A 26944-nucleotide genomic window follows, 5' to 3' on the forward strand; every position below is an offset into this window, starting at 1 on the left:
GTGTTGCTGGTTTTGATTGTGATAATATCCCTCCCTACGTTTTTAACTGAATTGACACAAAATGAAGTTTGCCAGGCAATTTTGTTTGGAATTCTGGAGACAAGCCATTTTCGTGACATAGTATGTTCTTCATGCCAGATATTTACCGGTGCAACCTTATCAAATGTGTATTCGGAGCTGCAAGCCATAGTTTTCCCAGATAACCACAATACACTTGCAGTGAAACACATTGTGTATCTTATTTTACGTAAACAAAGCGTAGTGTTACGCAAGCAGGTGCACTATGCAAACTCTTCCTAAGTCAGAATTGGAGATCTTAAAAGTTGGCTGACTTCTACACTAATGGAGAGGTGCTGGGAGCTTATCCTGCTGTAGTACTTGGAAGCAGAGCCAAACCTGTGTTCCCAACACCACACACTGCACTGGAACAACCTCCCCATATGCTTTATTGGGTTCGATTTAGGATAAATTGGTCTTCTTGGATTAAAATTTAACAGAATAAACAAGACTTCAAACTATAATATCAGTTACTTCAGGTGTTTCTTTAGAAAGTTATTGTATTAAAAGGTATCTGAAAAGCAAGCCAGGCTTTTCTTTTAAAAATGTGTTCCAAATCCGAATGATAGCTTGCTGTTGCATGATAGAATCAACTCTTTAAAATAATTCTTGTTAGTACAGTGGTACCTCAGGTTAAGTACTTAATTCGTTACAGAGGTCCGTTTTTAACCTGAAACTGTTCTTAACCTGAAGACCACTTTAGCTAATGGGGCCTCCTGCTGCTGCTGCGCCACTGGAGCCCGATTTCTGTTCTTATCCTGAAGCAAAGTTCTTAACCCAAGGTAATATTTCTGGGTTAGCGGAGTCTGTAACCTGAAGTGTATGTAACCTGAAGCATATGTAACCCGAGGTACCACTGTACTTCATTTCTTTGCTGGAGGTCTTCAGGCAGAGGCTGAAGATACATGTGCTGGGAATACTTTAACTCTGAATTTAATGAATGACATTGAAGTAAATGGTTCACAAATCCAGTTCTATAAATATGATTCATTCTCTGTGCCTTTTTTTAAGAGGTGGGGGTTTATTTCTCCCTATGAAGTACCTTGTAAATGATGTTGTTTATGATAGTCTTCATTCTTCCCAAGAGCATAATCTATAGATGGATTTTGCTGCCCTTTAAACATGTGGATATTTCAGAATTCAGTTTAGAAATAAAATTACATATTCTGTCAGTTTTTCTGGGGACCTGCAGAATTCAACTGAGCTCCAGTTAGCAGGTTGCAAGAAGAAAAATGCATTTTTAATAAGGCAGAATTGTCTCTGATGGCTCTTAATGGATTCTGGAGATCTATATGTGTCAGAAGAGAGCTGTCTTTGAGGAAGCCTCTGGAAGAAGGAAATATAAAGCAAGAATAATCAATATCTCATGGATACCTGAAGGGGTCCATAATATGGGAGATGTGGGAACTGTAGGGGATAAGGGTGCATACAAATAACTTTTTATGTCTCTACCGTTTTATTAACAAATGAGAAAAACATTTCACTTTTATTATAAACTAACACCTGCTGCAAAATGGTGCTAGCCAGGGATCAAATCCATGGTTCCTTTCTTATGATTTAGGTAAAGGTAAAGGTACCCCTGCCCGTACGGGCCAGTCTTGACAGACTCTGGGGTTGTGCGCCCATCTCACTTAAGAGGCCAGGGGCCAGCGCTGTCCGGAGACACTTCCGGGTCACGTGGCCAGCGTGACATCGCTGCTCTGGCGAGCCAGAGCCGCACACGGAAACGCCGTTTACCTTCCCGCTGGTAAGCGGTCCCTATTTATCTACTTGCAGCCGGAGGTGCTTTCGAACTGCTAGGTTGGCAGGCGCTGGGACCGAGCAGCGGGAGCGCACCCCGCCGCAGGGATTCGAACCGCCGACCTTTCGATCGGCAAGTCCTAGGCGCTGAGGCTTTAACCCACAGCGCCACCTGCGTCCCTGCTTATCTAGTCTGCACATTTTTAAATTCTCACTGGCTTTAAAGAGTGGGTGCTAGCCAGGGATCAAATCCATGGTTCCTTATGATTTACCCACTCTTTAAGCCAGTGAGAATTTAAAAATGTGCAGACTAGATAAGTAGAAGCACAGACAACAGATTTTTCAAAAGAGTCCTATAAACATTTCTAGGGCAGGCCAGTGCTTTTCCTGTTCACAGTGGTAGAAGTTTTTTTTTTAATTATTATTTTTTGGGGGGCAGGGGGAGATTAGAAACATTTTTCTTTTTAGTGTTTAACCTTGTGTATGATACCAAGGAATTTGGTGGCATAAAATAAAATATAGGAAATCTGAACTATGTCTAGGCTTAAAAGTACAGGGTTGTGTACAATGCTAGTCATACTCAAAGTAGTTCACTTGGAATTACTGGACATTGATTCCAGTAGGTCAGCTCTGAATAGAATTTAGTTGGATACAACCCATAAGTTTTTCATTATGCTATGATAATGATACTCTATTCACTATAGGCTGCTCAGAAGAGAAAAGTCTGGTTTGAGCTGTGCTTTCCTTCCATCCCTATATTTGTCTTACCTCAGATGAGAGCCATGTGGCCTCATTAATGGAAGGCTTGAATTTGCAGCCTGTAGTAACCACAAATATTTCTTCATTGCTTTGTACACATATGCACACACAATGTTGTTGTTTACAATCTGTTGGAGCTTGAATTTGGAAAATAAATTTTGTTGCATTGGCCCTATTTGCCTGCAACACTAAACCATGGTTTACTACAACCTTCTTTAACCTTGTGCTATCTGGATGTTTTGGACTACAACTCCCCCATAATCCTTGACAATTAATCGTATTGGCTTGGTGCTGTGTCCTCCTCTTTGCCAGTATTTATTTTCAGTTTCCTGCTAATCTTGGTTTGTTGTGTGTCAAACCAGTGATTGCTGTTTATCACAAACTCTGGTTAGTTGAGAAAGCCATCTTCTCGCCTAGCGCTTTCATTGCATAGCTTTAGGCACCAGGTGAAAACGTTCTTCTTCTCTCAGATCTTTGGCTAATTAAACACAATATGGGCTTTTAATTGTTTTTTGGGGGTATTGTTTTTTTTGTCATCATGTTATACGGTATATATTTCTGTTTTTATACTGTAAACCCACTCTCTGTGATCCTTGGATGAAGGGCAGTATTGCATATCTTTAGGTGCCAGGCAAAAATGTTCTTCAACCAGGCCTTTGGCTGATTAACATTCCATGTCCTTTTTTGTCTTGTTCTTTTGTATATTGTGATTTTATTTTTGTATATGTTATGAACCTCCCCTTGAGATCTTAAGATGAAGAGTGGTATACAGATTTAAGAAATAAAAACAAATTTATGTAAGTGATTTTGATATTTCTCATATAATAATAAGGGTGAGGGGAGTTAAATCTGTCTATACTTGATATTTTAGGGAAATTACTAGGTTTGTGTTATTTTACTGAAACTTTCCAATCATAAAGACTTCTCAGTAAGAAGATGTTTGTGAAACTGCAGGAATTTTAATTCAAGTTCTCTCAAAACACATGCAAAATCTCTAAGGAAGATGAATAAAATTGTGTGTAGTTCTTTTAGATCATCACACTAAAGCCAGTTTGTACATCTGTCCCTATCAGTCTTATTATTTCAGCTGTTTAAATGTGCCACCGCATGAGGTCTTTTATTTGAAAATTTATATATAGCTATTCACATCACTTTCCCTCCAGAGACTTTTGACTCCCCCCTACCTCATCTTTGTTCGGAGGGGGGCTATTATTCCTTTTATTGCTACTGTCACAGAAAACCTTATAGTCTAAACCATTTAAGGAAGTAATCCCTAGAGCCATCCTGGGCAAACATCCAGACATGCAACGATTCCCAAAAGAAAGACATTCTCAGAGACAAAGTGGGGGAAAATATTTTTGATTTGGGAATATCAGTCTTCAGCAGAGGGTTATGATCAAGGGACAGATAGACTTCTGAAAAGCATTTAGATAAGGAATACTAAAAAATATAAACTAGAATGCATTATTTATGTAAGTTGCTAATGTGAGGTTAAAAAACAACAAGACAAGAGACATGTTAAAACAGACTCTGCCTCCCAGTCAGTTTAGGGTTTTCACTTAGACCAGGAGTTGCCAACCTTTTTGGACTCATTGGCAAAATTTCATATTGGAGAAACATTTCTGGGGATCACACACACATATCAAGCACACACTACAACCTATTCTGTTGGGTTTGTATTCTAATGTTTCTTTCTAGTCTAATTTCAGCAGAGGGCAGGGTCCCTGTGAATGCCATTGAAGGCTTCTGTGGGAAACGTGTTGGGTCTAAGTAAAACAAAGGCAAAGGTTTGGGGAGATCTGGCTTGGCGGCAGTACATGTAAAGAGAATATAGTTGTCTTAGCTAATCATAAGTTGACCATGAGCCAGCAGTGTGATGCAACTTTTCAAAAAGCTAATGCAATTCTGGGCTGCATTAACAGAAGTATTGTGTCCATATCATGGGGAAAATATTTTCATCTCAATTTTGTGCTGGTCAGGTCATGTATTGACAAAGTGTCCACTGACAAAATGGACTGTTGCCCATAAGAGGGCAGTCTATGAGAAACAGTTGAAAGTACTAGGTGTACTTGACCTGAAGAAGTTCTGAAGAATATTTGGAAGAGATGTAGGGAGCAGTCGTTTAGACAAGAAGCTGGCATAAAGCAAGCCAACGCCAATTAAACCAGCATAAACTTGCACTCAAGCCTTTAAAAGAATGTTTGACTTAAACACACATCCCTTTTTGCACCCTTTTTTGACTGAGCTGAACAGAATCCAATTTCAGTCCCTGCTGCCCATTCCCTCCTCTGGGGCACCCCTTTTGGGGGGCTTAGCCTTTGCTCAACCAGCTGAGCCAGGATGAGAAAGTTATCTTTGGCTGAAACAGGGTGGGGGTTGGGGACTTAATGCCAGCTGAGCTTGAGATCCACCACATCCTAAGCTCATCCTGACAGATCTTGCAAAAGGATTGCACCTGTAAATGGAGTTTAATGGCCATTTGAAGTACTGTACTTTGTTGTAGGGTAAATGTGCTGCTGTGATTTGTTGATTGCCTAAGATACAGATGTTTTCATCTGAAGAAGCGCTTCTGTTGCTAGGATATTGCATTTCCCCAGCACTCAGACCACAACATCTTGTTTCTGGAAGAAATGCTAGTCCCTCAGGAGATAGTACTGTTGTTTCAAAAACAGTGGTCATATCAAAATTATTTCTGTGAAATGTCATAGGAATCTGTTGGTGAATGCATCATTAATAAGATGACCATATTGTTTGTAAACATTTCTTTTCATTTATTCTGTTTCAAAAAATTCATAAAGCACTTCATCAGAACATAGCATTGAGCAAAATAATTAGCAATAAAAAGAGGGGGGATTAGTAAACTAAAAAAACAAACAAACATAGCTTACTTAGGTGGAACATTGGCTTTGGTTCCTTAAGTGGAAAAAAATCAAAATCAACAGTAACAAAATGCCTTTATTAAGACTAATTACATTATAAATGTTCTAATAAATGCATTACTTGATGTGTATTTGGAATATAAAAAGTAAGCCATAACTAATTATATATTACTGGAGTAGGGCACAATTCAGCAAAAGTTAAGTATTTTTTTAGTCACCACTAAAACAAAACTCCAAAGTGCTTAATTTCATTTAGCTTGTGACTCTTGCTTTCTTTTTAAGCATCACTGGAAGAACATTGTACTGGGTTTGCTGGTTTTTTTATACTGTACTTTTGTTGAAATGGTTGCGGTTGTTGTTTTCATCTTCCAGCAGTATTAAAAAATGAAGCTGTGCATTTCAAGGAGTGATAAATGTGGTAGTTGTGAGAAGTTTGTCCCTGAAGGTAAATAATGGGGGTAAAAGGTCAGATGTTTGTCCGTTGTTGATTAATGGCAGTAGTTTGACAGCAAATTAAATGTCACATAAAATTGGCAAATGATACAACAAATCAATACCTAGTGAGAAAAGCTGATACAATTATTCTGGTAATCAACACCATTAGACACCCACAACCTGATTTAAGTCATGCAGTTTACTACAGAGGCTTTCATGGAAAATGCTCGGTGTGTTCAAAATAGCCCCCAAAGTATTCGAGTCAAGAGGCAATAATAAAAACAGTCCCCAGCAGCTGAGGCAGCTGATACCCTTGTTAAAAGTTAGGAGTAGATGACAGCCATACACCTATTAAAATATAGCAGCAGATATCAGGGCATGCTCACATCACTCTTATAAGTTCAAATAAAGGTTTCTTTAACTTAGTGTGACATGCAGTCATCATATACTGTACAAGATGACTAGTTGGCATAGTTACTGCTCAAGGTGAATCACTGTCTTGATACCTAATAGCTGTTCCCAGGCCCGTTGCCACCTGAAGATGAGAAACTAAGGCTGTATACACACTATACTTTTAAAGCACATCTGAAGCACATTTATTCCCTCAATAAATTCTGGGCACTGTAGCTCACCCTACCAGACAACAACTACCAGACTTTTAGAAGACATCTGATGGCAGCCCTGTTTAGGGAAGCTTTTAATGTTTGATGTATTACAGTATTTTAATATTTTTTTGGAAGCCGCCCAGAGTGGCTGAGGAAACCTAGCCATATGGGCGGGGTATAAACAATAAATTATTATTATTATTATTATTATTATTATTATTATTATTATTATCACCATCATCATCATTATTATCACCCCTCACAGAGTTGCCATTCCAAGCACCCTTAAGAAACCACACTGCCCAGAATCCTTTGAGGAGAAAAATGTACTTTGAAGATAATAGTGTGTATGCAGCCTAAGCCTCACTCAAATGATCTTATTTCTGATTTAAAATGCTTAAGTTTGCATTGCACAAACTTTGTTTCATTTTGTTTTATTCAGGTTCATAAAGGCAAAGCTTATCACTTATTTCAATATGCAGAGAAATCATGCATTTAGGAGCTGGTTAGGATTATATTTGTTGGGAAATCATAAGAACCATATATCTGCTATTTTGCCAGCGTAGCATGGGGGAGTTTTATCTGTTATTTTTCTCCAATAATTTCACTACACCTTGCACAGTTCAATAACTTCTTGTTGTATTGCTACATTTCCTCAGATCATTTGTTGTGCCTTGTAACTTCTAATCACATGTATATATACTTTATATAGATTCTAATTCTGCTTAGTATTAGATATGCTTGAAAAACAACCACAGTGTCAGGGAATTGTTACATCTATTGATGTAAAAGCAACATTGACTGGGTTTTTATTTACATAATTTATACTCTGCACTGTCAATATACTTTCTGTGTTCCCAGGGCAGCTAACAAAGTAGAATTGCAGAATAATTCTGGGCCAGAGGTCGATTTAGGGTAGCACGACTGGTTCCACCACGCTGAGTGCTGAGCCTAAAGAGCAATGCAGAGTACCTCAACTGTGACGTAGTGAATTGAGCAGAAAGTAAGGCGGGGGAATCAAATTTTGGCCTTGCACAGGATGCCGTTGAAATTTGAAAGACCAAAGTCCACCCCTGTGAATAGTATACCATATTTTTCGCTCTATAAGACGCACTTTCCCTCTCCTAAAAAGTAAGGGGAAATGTGTGTGCGTCTTATGGAGTGAATGTAGGTGGGAGGCTCTGCTCAGCGTGGAGCGTGTGTATGGCTCTTGGGGGCTTTTCCGCAAGGAGGGAGAAGGGCAGCCCGTCAGTCCCTTCTCCCTCCTCGGGGAAAAGCCCCCAAGAGCCGCACACACGCTCCACACGCTCTTTAAAGGGAGTGCGGCTCTTGGGGGAGCCTTCCTCCCACTGCTTGCGATTCCTGGCTCATGGGATAGCGTCTCGCAGCCTCTTCTTGCTCATGTCTGTGAACCCTTTCAATATTATTCCACTGCAAGCAGTGGAATAATATTGAAAGGAAGGAAGGAAGATGTGCAAGGAAGATGTGCGGGAGATACGTTGGGTAACGTGAAAGTCCTCATAGTTTGGCCCAACTGAAAGTTGTTGTGCTCTGCACACTTAGCTTGAGAGTCAGCTATGCCAAAACTACTGCTGGATAAGCAAGCATAAGGTCAATCGTATTTCAAGTATTTTATCTCCAATACATTTCATGTTTTTTTATTTAATGAGCTTGTAGGTCTGAAATCCAGTGAATGTTGTATTGCCAATTGTCCTGTGTCTTCCCGCATGTATGGCTTAAAAAAACCCTCTTAAAAACCCCCTGATGTGAGCCTCTGTTCTGCAAATAGCACTTCCATCACTATTCACATTGTGTGCACCTCTTATCAATTGAGCCATTTGCTTGCATGTCTGTATAATCTGGGTTATTCTATTATGTGTCCAGAAAAAGGCTGACTGTTATTGGAGACAGGCGGCTATTCTGCATGGCTCATTCTTTTGACACAGTATGGTAGTTAGTTCCTATTATGCTGATCAGTGCCTTGCATTATTTTTCCATTCACGAGCTCCATAAGTGCTTTCCTTGAGTTGTCTTGCTCTGACCTACAGTAAGAGCTGGGCTCTCAGTGAGATACATGCTTTCTATTTTTATTCACTGGGGGACTGAAGTATTGGAAAACCTGTCCATTTGGACTGGGGGGGAAGGGGCTTAGGAGGGAGGGAGTGCTTCCTGTCACTGACAAGTGATTTCCCCAGCTAATTCTTTAGCTGAAGTCTGTGAAGCTGCACTGTGGGGACACCAGGAAAAATGCTTTTGTTCAGTGTCTTAAAACCACAGATCAGCCATCCATAACCATAGAGTTTGAATGGCAAGAAATACTTGGTGAACATTCTGATTGTACTGACATCGGAGCTACAACTTTCTCCCCTGCTGTTCCAATTGAACTGTGCAATTTCTGTTTCGCACCTCAGGTCTAAGGCAGCCCATGCCCCCGCAAAGGTTCAGAAGTGATCAAAGCTTTCATTAAAACCCAGTCTGAAAAAAATAAATTCCACGTGGTGTGGCATGTAATCTCTAAATGGGATTTTTGTTTTCCCTCTATAACAGTAACATTGATTCAAGGCCAGTGGTCTCGTCTGACTAAAAACATTAACACAATATATTCAGGCTGCTGTTTGTTACACAAAGCATTTCTTTCAGTGGGCATTCTCTTCTCCCTTGCCCCCTCACATCACTATTTCTGCCGTTTAAAAACATCCGAGAATGAACCGGAACCTTGGATGTGAAATTCTTGAATCCTTCAAAGCACTTTTTGCCTCTTTATTTTTATATATCATTGGAAGGATGTTACTACAAGGCAAGAGGAAGTTGGGGGTCTATATGCATCAGAGCTAATTTGCAAATACATAGAGGACTCACAATCTGCTGACTATTCAGAGTTCTATTCACTTGTTGTGAGCAGAAGATTCATTAGGGAGCTTTGCTGACTCTGACATCTGTTAAGCCCCTTGTGGTGTGATGTCTGCAGTAAACATATTGTTCATTCCATCAAAAGCAATACTTACAGCAGAATTCTATCCATGTCTACTCAGAAGTAAATCCAGTTGCGCTCAGTCGGGCTTGATCCCAGCTGAGTGTGTATAGAATTGCAGCCTTAAGTTATAGGCATATAACTATTCAGAATAGCCAGGTAAGGGCACATCATAAAATGCTTGAACATTCTACTTTCCACAGAAGAAACCAAATGTCTCCCTCTCTTTTTATGATTTTTTTAAAAAAACCAAAGAGCATCTTTCAGAGTACATCTACCAAAATTCTATGGATTCCATTTTAATTAGGAATACTTAAGCAAAGAGTTAGCATTCAGTGCAATGAAAGCTAATGGTACCATCTCATCTGACCTCTCTGAAAATATACATGTTCTGTGACGGAAGATACATTATTTTAGGTAACAATGTAGAGGAAGAGTCAGAGCTATTCTTCCTTCATTTACCTATGCCTTTTATTATTTCAGTATGCAAACCTTACACAAAATGGATGATGTTGCCTTCACGGTAAATGATCCATAAAGCAGGGACAGCATAAAATCTATCACATTGTAAAAGGTCACTTGACTGCCTGACTAGAGTGTTAAAATCTGACCTGTGGAAATTAACTTTCTGAGCAAAAGGGGCAGTTCAGTTGTTCCTTCACACCCAACTCTCAACAATGCCATCAGTAGAATAATGTGTCTGTAGAAACAATTGGCCCCATCTGGTTTAGTATTTCATCATTGTTCCAGAGCTGTAGGGGTTGGCAGAAAAGTAACAGGGAGGAATAGACATGGGGGAAAGTAAAAACCGGGGTACAAAGGGGGCTGCTGAGGGATGGGACAGAAGGAGACCACTAGTGCCACCCTTCATCCATAAATGACAGGCTGGTTTACAATATAAAAACACAAAAATATATAGCATAATAAAAACAAAACCAATGCCCCCCACAGTTTAAAAGGGTCTAGATTGTTTGATTAGCCAAAGATAAGAGGAATGGTTTTTGCCTAGAGATATGTAGCCACCACAGAAAGGGTCCATTTTCATGTTGCTGCCTCGTGGACCTCTCACAGAGTAGGCATATGACGAAGGACCTCAGGTGATGATCACATGGTCCAGATCAGTTCATATGGGGAGAGGTGGTCGTTGAGGCATTGTGTAAATATAAAGGTATGTGAATTATATTCAAGAGACTTTTTTTTTTTGGCTTTTGGAACCCTTCTGTAGTTGCCCAAATCCCGTATTTCACACTAGAATCTCCTGTGGCAGAAAATGTTTATAAGTAAAAAAAAAATTCCATAAAAATGTCAGAGCTTTTACACCAATTGATTTGGACACATTTGGATACATTTGTTATCTTGCATTGCTGTGCTCCTTTTCATGGGTTTTTTAAGTGTATGTGTGTAGGGTGTGTTTTTGCACTTTTTTTGTCAAGGTTGATTCATTCATTCATTCTTTAAAAATTAATTTTGTGCCTGGCTTCTTTTCTGGGTGCTGGACTAATTGCCGTTTGGGTATCTGGATGACATTCTCTTCACAATCACAATACGAGTGCTAATTAATCTCACTTCTGTTCTCAGAGAAAGGAGCACCAATAAGAATGCTGCCAAACGCCACAAAGAAAGAAGAAAATGGCAGAAGCCTATTGTGGGCAGCTGCTCCAAGGCTGATGAGCATTACATTGAGAAATAGATACATGCTAACTATTGAGTATTTACAACAACAGTCTCTTACGTGGCACACGATCACACCAAATTTGTCCCCCCCCCCAAGAGCTTTCATGTTATCATCTTTGCTCAATCTTATTTGAAAACACTAGTATTTCATATGCCAGAGAAAAGCAAGATAGGACTCCAGAGTGAGTTTATTAGAAGAGCTATCCTTAAGGAAACTAGACTGTCTTAAGGGAAACAAACAAAAAAACCTGTCCTGCAAACCTTACAATTCATTTTCTTTCCTTCTGTTTATGCAGGTCAGAAAATCCTTCACCACAGAAGTGATGTCTTAGAAACTGTAGTCCTCATCAACCCTTCCGATGAAGCTGTCAGTACTGAGGTAAATTCATCAATAATGTATAAATGAATGCATTGTACACAGCAGACATAAAATAAATAAATTTCATAAGAGCCAGGACATTGATGTCCATCTCTGAAATCTGGGCTGACATTTTTATGGCCCACCAATGTCTTGAAAATAGACATTATTTTGAAAATAAAATAAAATATAAGAATCCTCTGCTTCCCATTATCTAGTTTTTCCTTGTCAAAGTTCTGTTTGCCTCTTTATGAAGCAAAACCATACCAAGAACCTTGCTGGGTCAGACCAAAGGCCTACTTAAGTTCTTCATCCTGTTTTCTAAAGTGGGCAACCAGAGGCCTATGGGAAGTCCACAAGAAGGATGTGAAGGCAATAGCCATCTCCTGTTGTTTCTCAACAACCTCTCCTCAGAGGCCTCTGATCCTGGAGATAGCATATTAACCATAATTGACTAGGAGCCATAGAGAGCCTTCTATTCCATGAATTCATCTGTTCCCCTTTTAGAATCATCCAAACTGATTACAACCATGGTTGAACTTGTGGGAGTGAACTTCATAGTTTAACTATGTGGTGTGTGATGTCCCTCCTTTTGTCCATCCGGAATCTTCGAACATTCAGTTTCGTTGGATCACCCTGGGTTCTAGCGTTAGGAGAAAGGAGAAAAACTTTTATCACTTTCTCTACACCATTTTATAAGCTTCTGTCATGTTCCTCCTTACACACATATTTTTTGAGACTAAAAAGCCCCAAATGTTGTAACCTATAAGAGCTGTTTGACCATGGAACACACTCCCACCAGAGGTGACGGACTGCTCTGTAACTTCGCACATCCATCTGGTTCCCTTTTTAAAAAAACTGATGTCTGCTGGTACAGAGGCCAATCTTAGTACATTTGAGAACTCTCAGATGGATAGCAACCAAACCTAGTGGTTTGTTAATTTTTGGCTTGTCAATAAGGTATTTAATTTCATCTCTTGTCACCAATATTCATATCAGCTCTTCAGATTCTGTTCCTGAAAAGGTCTGTGTAGGCTGTACAGCTTCTATAGTGAATACTTTGCTGCAATCTTCTCAGCTTCTTTTGACGCTCTTCTTATCCAAATATCTGATTTTTCTACTGAACAGGTGTTTTGCTTCTGATGTGTTTAAACGTGGTTTTTTTTTGATGGCAGAAAGTGAGGAGGAATTAAAGAACCTTTTATTGAGGGTGAAAGAGGAGTGTGCAAAATATGGTCTGAAGCTCAACATAAAAAAACGAAGATCATGGCTACTGGTCCCATCACCTCCTGGCAAATAGAAGGGGAAGAAATGGAGGCAGTGAGAGATTTTACTTTCTTGGGCTCCATGATCACTGCAGATGGTGACAGCAGCCACGAAATTAAAAGACGCCTGCTTCTTGGGAGAAGGGCAATGACAGGCCTAGACAGCATCTTGAGAAGTAGAGACATCACCTTGCCAACAAAGGTCCGTATAGTTAAAGCTATGGTTTTCCCAGTAGTGATGTATGGAAGTGAGAGCTGGACCATAAAGAAGGCTGATCGCCGAAGAATTGATGCTTTTGAATTATGGTGCTGGAGGAGACTCTTGAGAGTCCCATGGACTGCAAGAAGATCAAACCTCTCCATTCTGAAGGAAATCAGCCCTGAGTGCTCACTGGAAGGACAGATTGTGAAGCTGAGGCTCCAGTACTTTGGCCACCTCATGAGAAGAGAAGACTCCCTGGAGAAGACCCTGATGTTGGGAAAGATGGAGGGCACAAGGAGAAGGGGGCGACAGATGGTTGGATAGTGTTTTCGAGGTTACCAGCATGAGTCTGACCAAGCTGCGGGGGGCAGTGGAGGACAGGAGTGCCTGGCGTTCTCTGGTCCATGGGGTCACGAAGAGTCGGACACGACTAAATGACTAAACAACAACAACAACAACAATGAATATTTTTAGCAACATGTTTCTCAATTTTTATTTTTGCATCTGTATTATCTGTTTGCACTTCTTTAGCCGAAATTTGTGTTTCCTTTCACTCTCCTTATTTGAACAGAACTTCCAACTTCTTGCCTCTAATAGCAGCAGACATAAATATTTCAGTTTACAAATAGATAAACATTCTCTAAGTCAGTATCTGGAGAAAGAGAGAGAGAGAGAGAGAGTTTCTACACATGTTGCCTGTATGCCATCTATAGCCATCAATAAATAAACAGGGTGCAGGAATATCAGCAAAGTGAAGGTGCTGGGTTTTTTTTGCTGAAAAAGCTAATGGCTTTGTACAAAAGCTTATGGCGACTTTCCCAGAGCTTTTGTGCCAAACACAGGAAACAATAAAACAAGATAATTCAATTTTTAATAGTTTTAATGCAATTAAAACAGGTGAGATTTAAGTGGCACTCATCTGATTGTTGAGTGCTCTCTATTTTTGTTTAAAAAAATGCATACAGAAAATGAACTTGACCCCATCAAGGGTAATGTTACATTTTTATATCCCAATACAATTAGTGACAAACCATAATGGGATTTCTTTTCTCTGCTGTTCCATGTGTTTTCGTGAATGCCCTTGAATTATCTGTGGAAGGTGAGTCCTTGAACAGAAATTCAGGGCAGTCCTGATTTTTTTCAAGGCATGGTTATTTTTTAAAAAGCATTTGATTGTTTGACTGTTTATATACAGATAAAGATAGCTTGCTGAAAAGTATTTTGAGAGAATTCAGTTGATTCATCTAGCAGAAATAGTTCGTGTATGACAAAGTGAGTCTATTGAATACACTTGAGAAATAATGGCAGAGCATGGGGGATAGTAATAACAGTAGTGAAGAGCAACTGAGAAAACATATTTTTGATGGTGTTTGCTTTTGATCTAAAGAAAGCCATTCTGCTTGTTAAGTAATCTGCTATGAATATGTTTTTATTTTTATTTTCCCAGGCCTTCTAAATGTTAAATGATTTCAGTTTATAGGCTGCATTTGTTATTCTGCTGCTTCAACTTGATAGGTTTAACTTTGTCGTTTTCACTGTGCTACTGCTTCTATTTTTGGTTATAGTTCATTTTGGGATAGATTTGTAAGATTTGTGTTCGAGTGTAAGCTGCCTTGAAAGCTGAGCTTATAGAGTTCTGTCCTGTTGTGCACCATATTTTACAAACCCTCTTCCCCCATCTCTAGTGTTCCTCTGTTTGGGGATAAATAAAATGCTATGCCAGTTGCATGCGTGTTTATTTAGGTCAAGTAGAAGTGATAGTCCCTGTAGAAAGCAGGAGATATTTTAAGGGCATTTTTTGTTTTAATCCTTTCCTACAGGTGCGCTTAATGATCACAGATGCTGCAAGACACAAACTCCTGGTACTAACTGGGCAGAGTTTTGAAAATACAGGCGAGCTCATTCTTCAATCAGGCTCCTTCTCATTTCAGAATTTTATTGAGATCTTCACTGACCAGGAGGTTTGTATTTCACTACTCTCTATTCTAATGTGTTTTTCAATATTAGTTATTTGCACATTTAATTTGTAGATTTATGTGCTGAACATTCTCAATGAAGGTGGCAAAAAAATAACAATAACAAACATACTAACAAAGCAATCCTGTGGTGGGCAGAGAAGAATCAGGGGCATAGCAGCTGTTGTTTCCTGTGCCCTACCAAGCTCACGCTGGCTAGGGCATGAAATGGGGGCAGGGGGCGCTGGGGAGGAGACAAGTTTACCTACTCCAGGACTGGCATATTTCCCTTCCCTTGTTGGGGGCACATCACAGTGATCAGGGGAAGCAGCTCATTATATGATACCCTTCTTGTGGAATCAGGGGTGCCAACTTGAATGTAATGTGGGGGGGGCAGGTAAGCCCCACCTGCACAATCAATTTCAAGATGCAATACCCATCAACAGTGAGGGAGGGCTCGAATATTTTTGGAGGTGGTGCTGAAGGGACCTTGGCCCCTAGGAGTTGGCTCCTCTGTTTGAAATGCTCTCCCCAGGGAAACTCACCTGATGTCATCATTACTTATATTTAGGCACCAGGCAAAACTATTTCTATTCTGGCACACCTTTGGTGTTTAATTGACTGTAGCCTTCAGAAGGTAGGATCTTTTAGTCCTGCCTTTTAAGAAATATGAATGACTTTTAGATTTCCCCCTGTTTTGTTTTATGCTGGTTTTACCGTACGGTATACTGTTTAATTAAGGGACACGGGTGGCGCTGTGGGTTAAACCACAGAGCCTAGGGCTTGCCGATCAGAAGGTCGGCAGTTCAAATCCCCGCGACGGGAAGAGCTCCCGTTGCTCAGCCCCTGCTCCTGCCAACCTAGCAGTTTGAAAGCATGTCCAAGTGCAAGTAGATAAATAGGTACCACTCTGGCGGGAAGGTAAACAGCATTTCCATGCGCTGCTCTGGTTCGCCAGAAGCGGCTTAGTCATGCTGGCCACATGACCCGGAAGCTCCTTGGGCCAATAAAGCAAGATGAGCGCTGCAACCCCAGAGTCGGCCACAACTGGACCTAATGGTCAGGGGTCCCTTTACCTTTATACTGTTTAATTACTATTGTAAGTAGCTTTGAATTACTTCTGTGAAAGGGGAGGATAATAAAGTTCAATAAATAAAAAGTTGGAGAGGATCAGGATATGTTGGTGCTTTCCCCAAGCATTTCCCCAAGGTATTTGTTAAATGTTTGGAAAGTTATACCATAACCCTTTATATTACAAAGTAGACACTCAACCGAGGTTCTTTGACCCACACAGTGGTCTTTTTCCAAGTATTTTTCTCTGTGCATCCCAGGACGTTGTTTGAAACAAAGCTAAAAGGTGGATGTGAAAGTAATTCTTTCCCAGCTTCCCCCCACTTATGTGTGTATTGTAGGGAAATCTGTCTTTAAAAATGATTTGCATCATTCACAATTGATTGGATTTTGGGCTTATTCTGGACTTTAAACACTGATGTCTCAAAGTGGAAACTGAACCCAAATCACTGGAATTTCAACAGATACAATCACAGATATTTCCAGAGTTTTTGTTTGAAACCAGGAGGGATTGAAAGAGATTATAAATTAAATCAAAAGGGTATGGTGGTGGCCTGGACCTTGAGCCCACTATACATCATTGTTAATCTTGTTCTATGGACAACAGTATACATGATTTGTGAGTTTTGCTCCCTAATATTCAAAACATCAACATTCCAAAACTGAAAGAATCCAGATCTGCTATCTACAGAGATGGTCTATCTGTCAAGTAGTCACTAGGGCTGTACTTAATTCTTTCTGTTTCTCTAGACATTATGTTGGCTTGCAATTAATGTACAGTGTCTGCAAATTCCTGAAAGGCAAGGAACCCATCGTAAACAGACTGTCAAGCTGAATTATGTATTTTTATAGCACTGATACCTAGGCACAGAATGAATCCAAGGAAAGTTTAACAGATCTAAGCCTCAGTCAGACCAATATTAAGAGAAATCTGGTCCCATAATTTGGGATACTTATGGAACATATGGGGTACTTTAGGAAATTACCATAATCATAATTATATTTATACCTTGCCTTTTTCCATGACGGGACTCAAGGCGGCTTACTGATAAAAACAAGAACTGCTAAAAATATAGAAAACCCAATCATTAAAATACAATTAAACATCGATAGTATTAATACTATATACGCATATTTAATCTGTTTTAAACATACCAATAATCACAGTAAAAACAGTATGGCACCAGACCTTTCATTAAAAGCAGTAAGTTCCCAGTAGCCTGCTGGAACAAGGTAGTCTTCACCTGCCAGTGGAAGGACAGCAAGGAAGGAGCCAGTTTAGCTTCTCTAGGGAAGGAGTTCCAAAGTATGGGAGCAGCCACTGAGAAGGCCCTCTCCTGTGTCCCCACCAAGTGTGTTTGTATGAGTTCAACTAAGGCAGCATGCTCTTCAACATTTCTGGTTTGGTTGTGGGAAACAGACCAAACAAACAAATCAATCAATCAATCAATCAATCAATCAATCCCTTGCCTGATTTCTATATTTAAGTTACCTTGCAAAGTTAGTTTTCAAAAAAAAGAAAAAAAAGTTGCATCGTGCTTCTTCATTCCTAACAGTTCCTAGAACATTTTTTAAGTATTAGCTTCATGCAAACTATAAATCCGCTGGACAATCTGCTGCTACTTACTGGAATATTGCCCACGAAAATATACCTTATTAAAGAGGTATACTGATTGCTTTGACATGAAGTCTCACATTGTTTCTCTTCTTAGCAACAAACAACCCAGCCACCTATTTTATGACCCTGGCCAGTTTTTTCTAATTTAATATGCTAATTTCTTTTATCAGATGTCCACTTTGCAATCCTTGAGGCAGGCTACTTCAGGATTCTGTCTCAAGGACATACACATATTTGTTTTGGAAAAAATGAGAAGCAACACTGAAAGAAAATGAAATTTGATAAAGTTGCAGGTCTGCTGATACCCCAGTTTTGCATACTAAAAAATGAGGATGGCTTCCATTATCAATATGTCATAACATTTAAAGGAAAAAACTAGATCATGTCTTATAAATGCTTCTGTTGGATTATATTCTAGAAAACCTGGTGCCTTTTATTGGCTTTCCTCTTGTATCTTGCAGTGTTTATTCTCCTGAGTGTTTGCTACTCTATTAAATAATAGTGTTTTGGCTTCTCTGCTTGACATTTGGATAAGATCTATTTATATCCCATAAGATGGTAATATACGCAGTTTTAGTGACATATGAAGACAAAACATCTGTTCAGTCTTCTTTATTTTATTTTGTTACTATTTTCTTTTTATATAGATGTTGGGTGGATTATTTCTCAGGAGCAAAACATCTGCTCTATGACTTTCATAACAGTTTCTTTCAAAATAAATAATAAAAAAATACCATATATTAAAATACATAACAAGTGCTTGAATCTCCAAAGGAAATAAATATGTGCTTATGGTTATTTATAGTCCTTTTCCATTCTGCTAGCTAATTAAATTTGTGGGCCAGGATTCTTGGCATGACCAATTAATTCCTTGATCTAAACCATCCCTTTAGTGTACTGAATTTTTATTTTATTTTATGGCATTTGTCTCCTGCCTTTCTATACACATAAGCAGAGCAGCTTATAACCATAAAACAATAATCAAACAGCAATGAAGCAACAAGCAATTATTTAATGCAATAAAGAAACGAGCACTGTGCTTCTGATTATCAGTCGCTGGGCATCGCAGGAGGGGGGAGAGTGTTATTGTGATCAAAAAATTATGAAAAAATACTAAAAGCAGCAACCAGCAATAAAAGAAATATAAATACCCCCCAATGCCCACTAGAATAATTGTACTGCTCCTCTAAAAGCAAGCAAGGATTGGGACAGGCATACCTATGGGATGGGGCAGCGATGCTCACCTGACCTGTCAACAGCACCATGGCTTACTGGGGTGGAAAAGGGCAAGGCGGTGATGAGGTCTTCATGGTGCAAGAACACAGAGCCAGTCCTGTATTCCTACTTGCACATTTGTACCTCTCTCTCCCACTAAATCACAGCAGTACTGGTGGCAGGAGATTAGGCAAGCGCCACCGCCCTGCCCCACCAACTGCAACTATCTATGTCTCTTGCCACCTGCCAGTCATCTGAATCATAGCCTTCTCTAAACTGTCTCTTGAATCCACTTCTTGGTGTGCACCACACACACAACCCTGAGATGCAAGTTTACTCGTTCATTTAAATGAAGAAAACAGTAATGTGTGCGCAGGTATGCATGTCCAAGTGCTTCCTCTGTTGTAGTAAATGGAGAATCCATTGGGGGAGAATTCACTGCAGCTACTGGAATCTGAATGAATAAGAGAAATGTATTTTTTAAAAATATTTGAGCACGGTCCTGCCTTTCTTCTTCAAATAGAGTACATTAAGAAGTCTTCCTTCTTTTGAGGCTTTAGGGAGTCCTGAGAACTGCCTTTTAGTTTTATAAAAAGTGACTACAATTTAGTGTAAATTGACGCATAACATTCCCCTTTATGTTTTGCAACCCCAGATTGGAGAGTTATTGAGCACGACTCATCCTGCCAACAAAGCGAGCTTAACACTATTCTGCCCTGAGGAAGGGGATTGGAAGAATTCAAACCTAGACAGACACAACCTTCAAGATTTCATCAACATTAAGCTAAACTCTGCCTCTATCTTGCCTGAAATGGAAGGACTTTCTGAATTCACAGAGTACCTGTCAGAATCAGTGGAAGTGCCATCACCTTTTGATATCTTGGAGCCACCAACATCAGGAGGTTTCCTGAAGCTTTCAAAACCTTGCTGTTACATTTTCCCAGGTGGAAGAGGAGATTCTGCATTATTTGCAGTCAATGGATTCAACATGCTCATCAACGGGGGGTCAGAAAGAAAATCTTGTTTCTGGAAACTCATTCGACATTTGGACAGAGTGGATTCAATTCTGCTCACCCACATTGGAGATGATAACCTGCCAGGGATTAATAGCATGTTGCAACGGAAAATAGCTGAATTAGAAGAGGAACAGTCTCAAGGCTCTACTACCAACAGTGACTGGATGAAAAATCTAATTTCACCTGATTTAGGAGTTGTATTCCTTAATGCCCCTGAAAGCCTAGGAAACCCCGATCCTAATTTTCAGTTAAAAAGAAGTGTAGAGGAGGCTTGCTTTACCCTGCAGTACTTAAATAAGCTGTCTGTGAAACCAGAGCCTCTTTTTAGAAATGTGGCAAACAGCACTGAGCCTATTATCCTTTTCCAAAAAATGGGAGTAGGGAAGCTTGAGATGTATGTGCTCAACCCAGTCAAAAGCAGCAAAGAGATGCAATATTTTATGCATCAGTGGACGGGTACAAGCAAAGATAAAGCTGAGCTGGTGCTACCAAATGGTCAGGAGGTAGACATCCCAGTTTCCTATTTGACTTCCATCTCATCCTTGATTGTATGGCATCCTGCAAACCCTGCTGAAAAAATAATCAGAGTTCTTTTCCCAGGAAACAGTACCCAATATAGCATACTAGATGGACTAGAAAAACTCAAACATTTAGACTTTCTTAAGCAACCAACAGTTACACAGAAAGACCTAACGGGTAACATGGTGAGCCCAGCAGTAAAACAAACTAAACTGAAGCAGCGAGCAGACAGTAAGGAAAGTCTTAAGCCGGCTGCAAAATCCCTGTCTAGCAAGACAGTCAGAAAAGAATCAAGAGAGGAGGCGTCTGACACAGGGAAGACTAGTCCACCTGAAAAGACTCAAAGGGTAGAAAGTAAAGAAAAAACAACCACAAAAAAGGACAAACCAGCAAAAGCTGAGACTAGGCTTTCTGTGACAGAAAAGGATCTGACAGCTAAGGAACAGCAGCTGGCAAAATCTGAAACAATTGAAAAACAAGCAGCAGATGTCAAACCAAAAGTAGTAAAGGAGAAGCATGTGAGAAAGGAAGTGAAAGTAAAATCTGAGGAAAAGCAAGAGGAGAAAGAAAAGCCAAAGAAAGAGGTGTCTAAGAGAGAAGAAAGGATAGTGGCTAAGAAAGAGGAAAAGCCTAAAAAGGAAGATACCAAGAAAGATGTGAAGAAAGAATCTAAAAAAGAATCAAAGAAAGAAGCTCCCCCAAAAGAATCTAAAAAAGAAGAGAAAAAGGAGAGCAAAAAGGAAGAAAAGAAGGAGCCCAAAAAGCTTCTCAAAGAAACAAAGAAAACATCTGCCTCTCTGCCGGAGTCGAAAAAGACTACAACAAAGCCAAAGCCACAAAAGAAGGAAGAGTCTGTCAGGAAAGAAAGTGGGCTTGTTGGGAAACCAAAAGAAAAAGTTAAAAGCAAGACAGCAAAGAAAGAGATCAAGGTTGCTGAAACGCCTGCTGCAGTGGCTGCTTTGGGAGCTGTCGCTGCCACGGTAGCAGCTGTAGGTGTTGCAGCTGCTGGAAAAGAACTCGAAGCGGAGAGGTCCCTTATGTCTTCACCAGAAGATTTAACCAGAGACTTTGAAGAACTAAAAGCTGAAGAAGTTGAAGTAGTAAAGGAAACAAAGCCTCAGGTAGAGATAATAGAAAAAGAAGGCAAGTTAACTGATATAGAACAAAAGGATTATGAAGTTCAGAAAGAAAAAACAGAAGGGCCTGCTGATTCTCCTGATGAAGGCATAACTACCACTGAACCTGAGGGTGAATGTGAACAAACTCCTGAAGAGCTGGAGCCTGTAGAAAAGGACAGGGTTGATGACAATGAAAAGTTTGAGGATGAAGGAACAGGTCTTGAGGAATCTTCTGAGGCAGGGGACTATGAAGAAAAGGCTGAGACAGAGGAAGCCGAAGAACAAGTTGTCAATGAGGAAGAAGAGGCACCACTAGGCCTCAGAAAACAAGACCTGAAGGATAAAATAGAAAATGGGGAGACTGAAAAAGAAATGGCTGGAGCATTTGAGCATGAAAAAGCTAAATATTTGAGATATGATGAAAAAGCAGAATTTAGAGCAGAGGGTGAAGAGCGAGACGAAGAACATGTAGATGAAATGGTTGAAAAGGCAGAAACAGAAGAGAATGAGGAGGAAGACAAAACTGAGGATGTCAGAGATGAAGATGAAACTGAAAAAATAGAAGCTGAAGAGGATTATGTTATGGCTGTGGTGGACAAAGCAGCAGAAGCTGGTGAGATTGATGATAAATATGGCATGCACCTAACCACTCCAGCTAAGTACTCAGAACCTCCATCTCCTGCTAAAGAACCAGCATCTTCAATCCATGATGAAACGCTACCTGGTGGTTCAGAAAGTGAAGCAACTGTTTCAGATGAAGAAAACAGAGAAGACCAGCCTGAGGAATTCACTGCTACTTCAGGTTATACCCAGTCCACCATTGAAATATCCAGTGAGCCAACTCCAATGGATGAAATGTCAACTCCAAGGGATGTGATGAGTGATGAGACTAATAATGAAGAAAGTGACTCCCCTTCCCAAGAATATGTTAACATTACCAAGTATGAATCAACACTGTACTCTCAAGAAGTTACTAGGACTAAACTTTCTCCCCTTCCTGATGCTTTCAATGGGCTATCTGAAGGATCTAAAACTGATGCTACTGAGGGCAAAGACTATAATGTTTCAGCTTCTACAATTTCACCGTCTTCTTCCTTAGAGGAAGACAAATTTGGCAAATCTTCCTTCCAAGATCTGTACCGCCGACAAGAAAGTGAAGTCAAGAGTACTAGTAAACTAGAAATTTCAGAAGCTTTGGATGACAAGCATAGCCCAACTAAGAGTCCAGATGAAAGTCCAACCCCTCTGTCACCTGTTGCTAAAACACCTCTAAGTGAACGTAGTGTGAACTTTTCACTGACTCCTAATGAGATTAAAGTGACATCGGAACCTGCAGCTCTCACAGCACTCTCTGAAAAACATGAAACCCATGAAGAGCACTGTCCCAGTCCCGATGATAAAACATTAGAAGTGGTGTCCCCTTCCCAATCAGCTGCTGGTAGTGCTGGACACACACCATATTATCAATCTCCCACAGATGAAAAATCAAGTCAACTTCCTTCTGAAACTACTGGAAAAGCAGATGCTTCATTCAGCTTTGAAGTTAGTGATACCAAAGATAATATTACAAAACACAGACTAAGCCCAATGGATGAACCAGTGCCTGACTCTGAATTGCCTTCTGAAAAAGTGCTCTCACCTTTACGAAGCCCCCCACTGATTGGTTCAGAGTCTTCCTATGATGCATTTTTGAGTGGTGATGTAATATCTTCTGCTAGAGAAACTGACAGTCCCTTTGAAAAGAAGAGTGAAAGAGATGGTTCTCCTTCACAGAAGAGCCCAGTTTCTGATGCTGCTTCTACAAACCTTTCCCAAGAACAGCAAGTTGAAAACGATGTACAGCTTTCACCAACAAAATTGGACTTTGTCCTAGAAAAGAAAAAGGATGACTTAGAAACTTCAGAAACTCAGCCTTCATTGGTTTTGGATGAAAGGAAGCTAGGAGAGGTTTCTCCTACACAGGTAGATATTAGTCATTTTAGTTGTTTCAAAGAAGACACCAAGATGTCGATCTCTGAAGGTACAGTCTCTGATAAATCTGCAACACCTGTTGATGAAGTTGTAGCAGAAGACACTTATTCACATATTGAAGGAGTTGCCTCTGTTTCCACAGCATCTGTCGCTACTAGTTCATTCCCAGAACCAACCACTGATGATGTATCTCCTTCACTGCATGCTGAAGTTGGATCCCCGCATTCTACTGAAGTAGACGATTCTCTTTCTGTATCTGTTGTTCAGACACCAACAACATTTCAGGAAACAGAAATGTCTCCATCTAAAGAGGAGTGCCCAAGACCTATGTCCATTTCTCCCCCAGATTTCTCCCCTAAAACAGCAAAATCAAGGACACCAGTTCAAGATCATAGGTCTCCTGAGCAATCAACTATGTCAGTAGAATTTGGGCAAGATTCTCCTGAGCAGTCTTTGGCAATGGACTTCAGCAGACAGTCTCCTGAACATCCAATAGTAGGTGCTATTATGCACCATATATCTGAAAATGGTCCAACTGAAGTCGATTATAGCCCTACAGACATGCAGGAGCACCCTTTTGCAAATAAAATATCACCAGTGGAACAAGCATGTTTTGGCAATGACAAGGATATTTCTGAGATTATTTCAGTATCTCAGATAGAAGCTTCGCCCTCTTCCTCCTCTGCTCATACACCATCACAGGCAAGTTCTCCACTACAAGAAGAAACTATATCAGGTGTCACTCAGCCTAGTGATATGCCCTTACATTCTGCATTTCCATCAGAAAAAGTGAACAGCCTTGGAGAAAAACTTTCACCAAAATCTGATTTATCTCCACTAACACCACGGGAATCTTCTCCTCTATACTCACCTGGTTTTTCAGATTCACCTCCTGTGATGAAAACAACAACTGCCGCTTGCCACTCACCTCCATTATCATTGCACATGTCCCCCGACAAATCATTTGGTTATCATACCTCAATAGTTGAAGACCCTTTAACAAAACATAGCCAAGAGCTTTTAGCCTTTACGGACCAGGAAGACATTCAGGAAACAACCAGATCACCTGAAGCTCTTAAATATTCTTATAATGGAACTGGAAAAACCACCAGATCACCTGAGGCTGTTAGTTATTCCTATGACAAAACAGAGCACACCACTGGATCCCCTGAAGCTCTTGATTATTCCTATGTTGCGACAGGGAAAACCACCAGATCACCTGAGGCTGATAGTTACTCCTATGAAACAACAGAGAAAGTCACCAAGTCACCAGAAGCCTTTGATTACTCCTATGAAAAATCCACCAGATCATCTGAGTCTGTCAGCTACTCTTATGAGACCACTGGAAAAACACACATATCTCCTGAGGCAGTCAGCTACTCTTATGAGACCCCTGGGAAAACTAGCAAGTCATCTGAGACTGTCAGTTACTCTTATGAAGTGAGTGGGAAAGCCATGAGATCCCCGGACACTGCTAGCTACCACCATGAGGCTGATAAGTACTTTGTTTCAGAAAAACCAGAAACCCGTCAAGATGTTGATTTGTGCCTCGTTACATCTTGCGAATACAAGCATCCCAAAACAGAACTTTCTCCCTCCTTTATCAACCCTAACCCCTTGGAATGGTTTGCTAGTGAAGAACAGTCTCAAGAGCAAGAGAAGCCCTTGACTCAGTCTGGAGGAGCACAGCCGCCTTCAGGGGGAAAACAGCAAGTGCGCCTGTGTGGAGAAACTCCTCCAACCTCCGTCAGCGAATCTGCCCCATCACAGACAGATTCAGATGTGCCGCCCGAAACAGAAGAGTGCCCTTCTATTACAGCAGATGCTAACATTGACTCGGAAGATGAATCTGAAACTATTCCAACAGATAAAACCATTACATATGAACACATTGACCCTCCGCCAGTCCCCATGCAAGATCGCAGTCCGTCGCCTAGACACCCTGACGTCTCCATGGTAGACCCAGAAGCCTTGCCTATTGATCAGAACTTAGGCAAACCATTGAGGAAGGATCTGAAAGAAAAGACAAAGACGAAAAAGCAGGGCACTAAGACCAAGTCTTCCTCTCCTTCCAAGAAGAGCGACGGCAAATCAAAACAGGTGGCTTCACCAAAGCCTGCTGGCTTGAAGGATTCGCTGGATAAGGTTTCCAGAACAGCTTCTCCAAAGAAGAAGGAGTCTGTGGAGAAAGCTGCCAAAAATGTCTCTACTCCAGAGATAAAATCTTCCCGTAATGAGGAGAAAGATAAGGAGACAAAGAATGCAGCCAACTCTACAACATCGAAGTCGGCAAAGACCGCAACTGCAGGTAAGACGAAATGGCAAGGTTAATTCCAAAGAGCAGGGGAGGGGGAGTCTCCAGCCCTTGGGCCATACATTGGGCAGCCAGCCCCGCCCATCTGCCCCACACTTGACGTCATGTGCAGGCAGAGATGTGGCTGCTAAGTGCAAAATGAGGAGCCTCAAAGTGCACTCCTAATTGTGTGCTTTCAAGCAGAAAGCATGCTTTGGCTCTGCTTCTCATCTGCTAATGGCTCGTCTGTGCTAGCGCGATCCCTGTGGGGAACTCTCTGACACAGTTGATGGCTGCAGGCAGCAGACATCAGCTCTTCTTCCCATCAGCCACTGGTAAAGCCTCAGATACTTCAAAGCATGACACGGGGCTCTTTGCAAGCCCTGCATCATGCTTTGAGGCCTCAACTTCAGAACTTCAAAACACCCATTCGTTTGTTTTCACTGTGACTGACAGGTGGGCAGCCCCACCTGTCAAATATGGCCTTGCGAAGCTAGGAGCAGAGAAGGATCTGGCCAGAAGGATCTAGTCCTACCCTAGATGCAGCACTTGTTTGCTTCAGCTACAGATTCAACCTATGTTGTGAAACAATCATCTAAAGAGAACGTAGCTATGATAGCGGGCCAGTTTGCACATAATGCTAAGGCAAACTAAGGCAAACTGCAATCATGAGGCATCCTGGAGCAAAAATCATGGCTTTTCCCCTTCTCTCCCAGTCCTGCTGCTGCCATGCTACCCAGAGCATGGCATGACTTGGCTTAGCAATATGTGTGAACATATGTGTTCATGGTTTCATCCACTCCGAACAAACCACAAATTGTAGCCAAGATTGGCTCTTTGCTTACCATTTGTGACTTATTTTGCAGATACATAGCATGAGCTCAGATTTGCATGTAATGCTAAGTGAAACCATGGGCTGATTTGGGGTACTGAAGCAGCAGGGAAGAGCAAAGTGGCTGTTATTTTACCTCTGGGCCCAGACATGCTTTATTGTTCACAGTTATCTATGGTTTGGCTTAGTTTTAAGTATGAATTCTGTTGCCTGTTTTTTGTACCTATGCTTGTACATTGGTTATTAAAAACAATCATTTCACATATGCAACCATAAACCTACATAAGTTCCTGCTTTTGCTTTCCATAATTTTGATGCCATCCATTGTACAGTTTAACAGTATTTTGATCAAACGTTAATTATTCATGGATATTTGTTTATCCATTTGTTA

General features: G+C 40.6%; 1 protein-coding gene across 1 annotated transcript in view; it reads left to right on the plus strand.

Annotated features, from left to right (window-relative positions):
* The window catches only part of MAP1B (microtubule associated protein 1B), a 68476-nt gene that overhangs the window by 32009 nt on the left and 9523 nt on the right, over positions 1-26944 (plus strand). The window contains exons 3-5 of the mRNA XM_079995274.1: positions 11417-11499; positions 14766-14906; positions 19460-25736. Of these exons, the coding sequence (XP_079851400.1) occupies positions 11417-11499; positions 14766-14906; positions 19460-25736 (6501 nt within the window). The remainder of the gene's footprint in view (positions 1-11416; positions 11500-14765; positions 14907-19459; positions 25737-26944) is intronic.

The sequence above is a fragment of the Podarcis cretensis genome (assembly GCF_951804945.1).
Source record: "Podarcis cretensis genome assembly, chromosome: 11".
Taxonomy (NCBI): domain Eukaryota; kingdom Metazoa; phylum Chordata; class Lepidosauria; order Squamata; family Lacertidae; genus Podarcis; species Podarcis cretensis.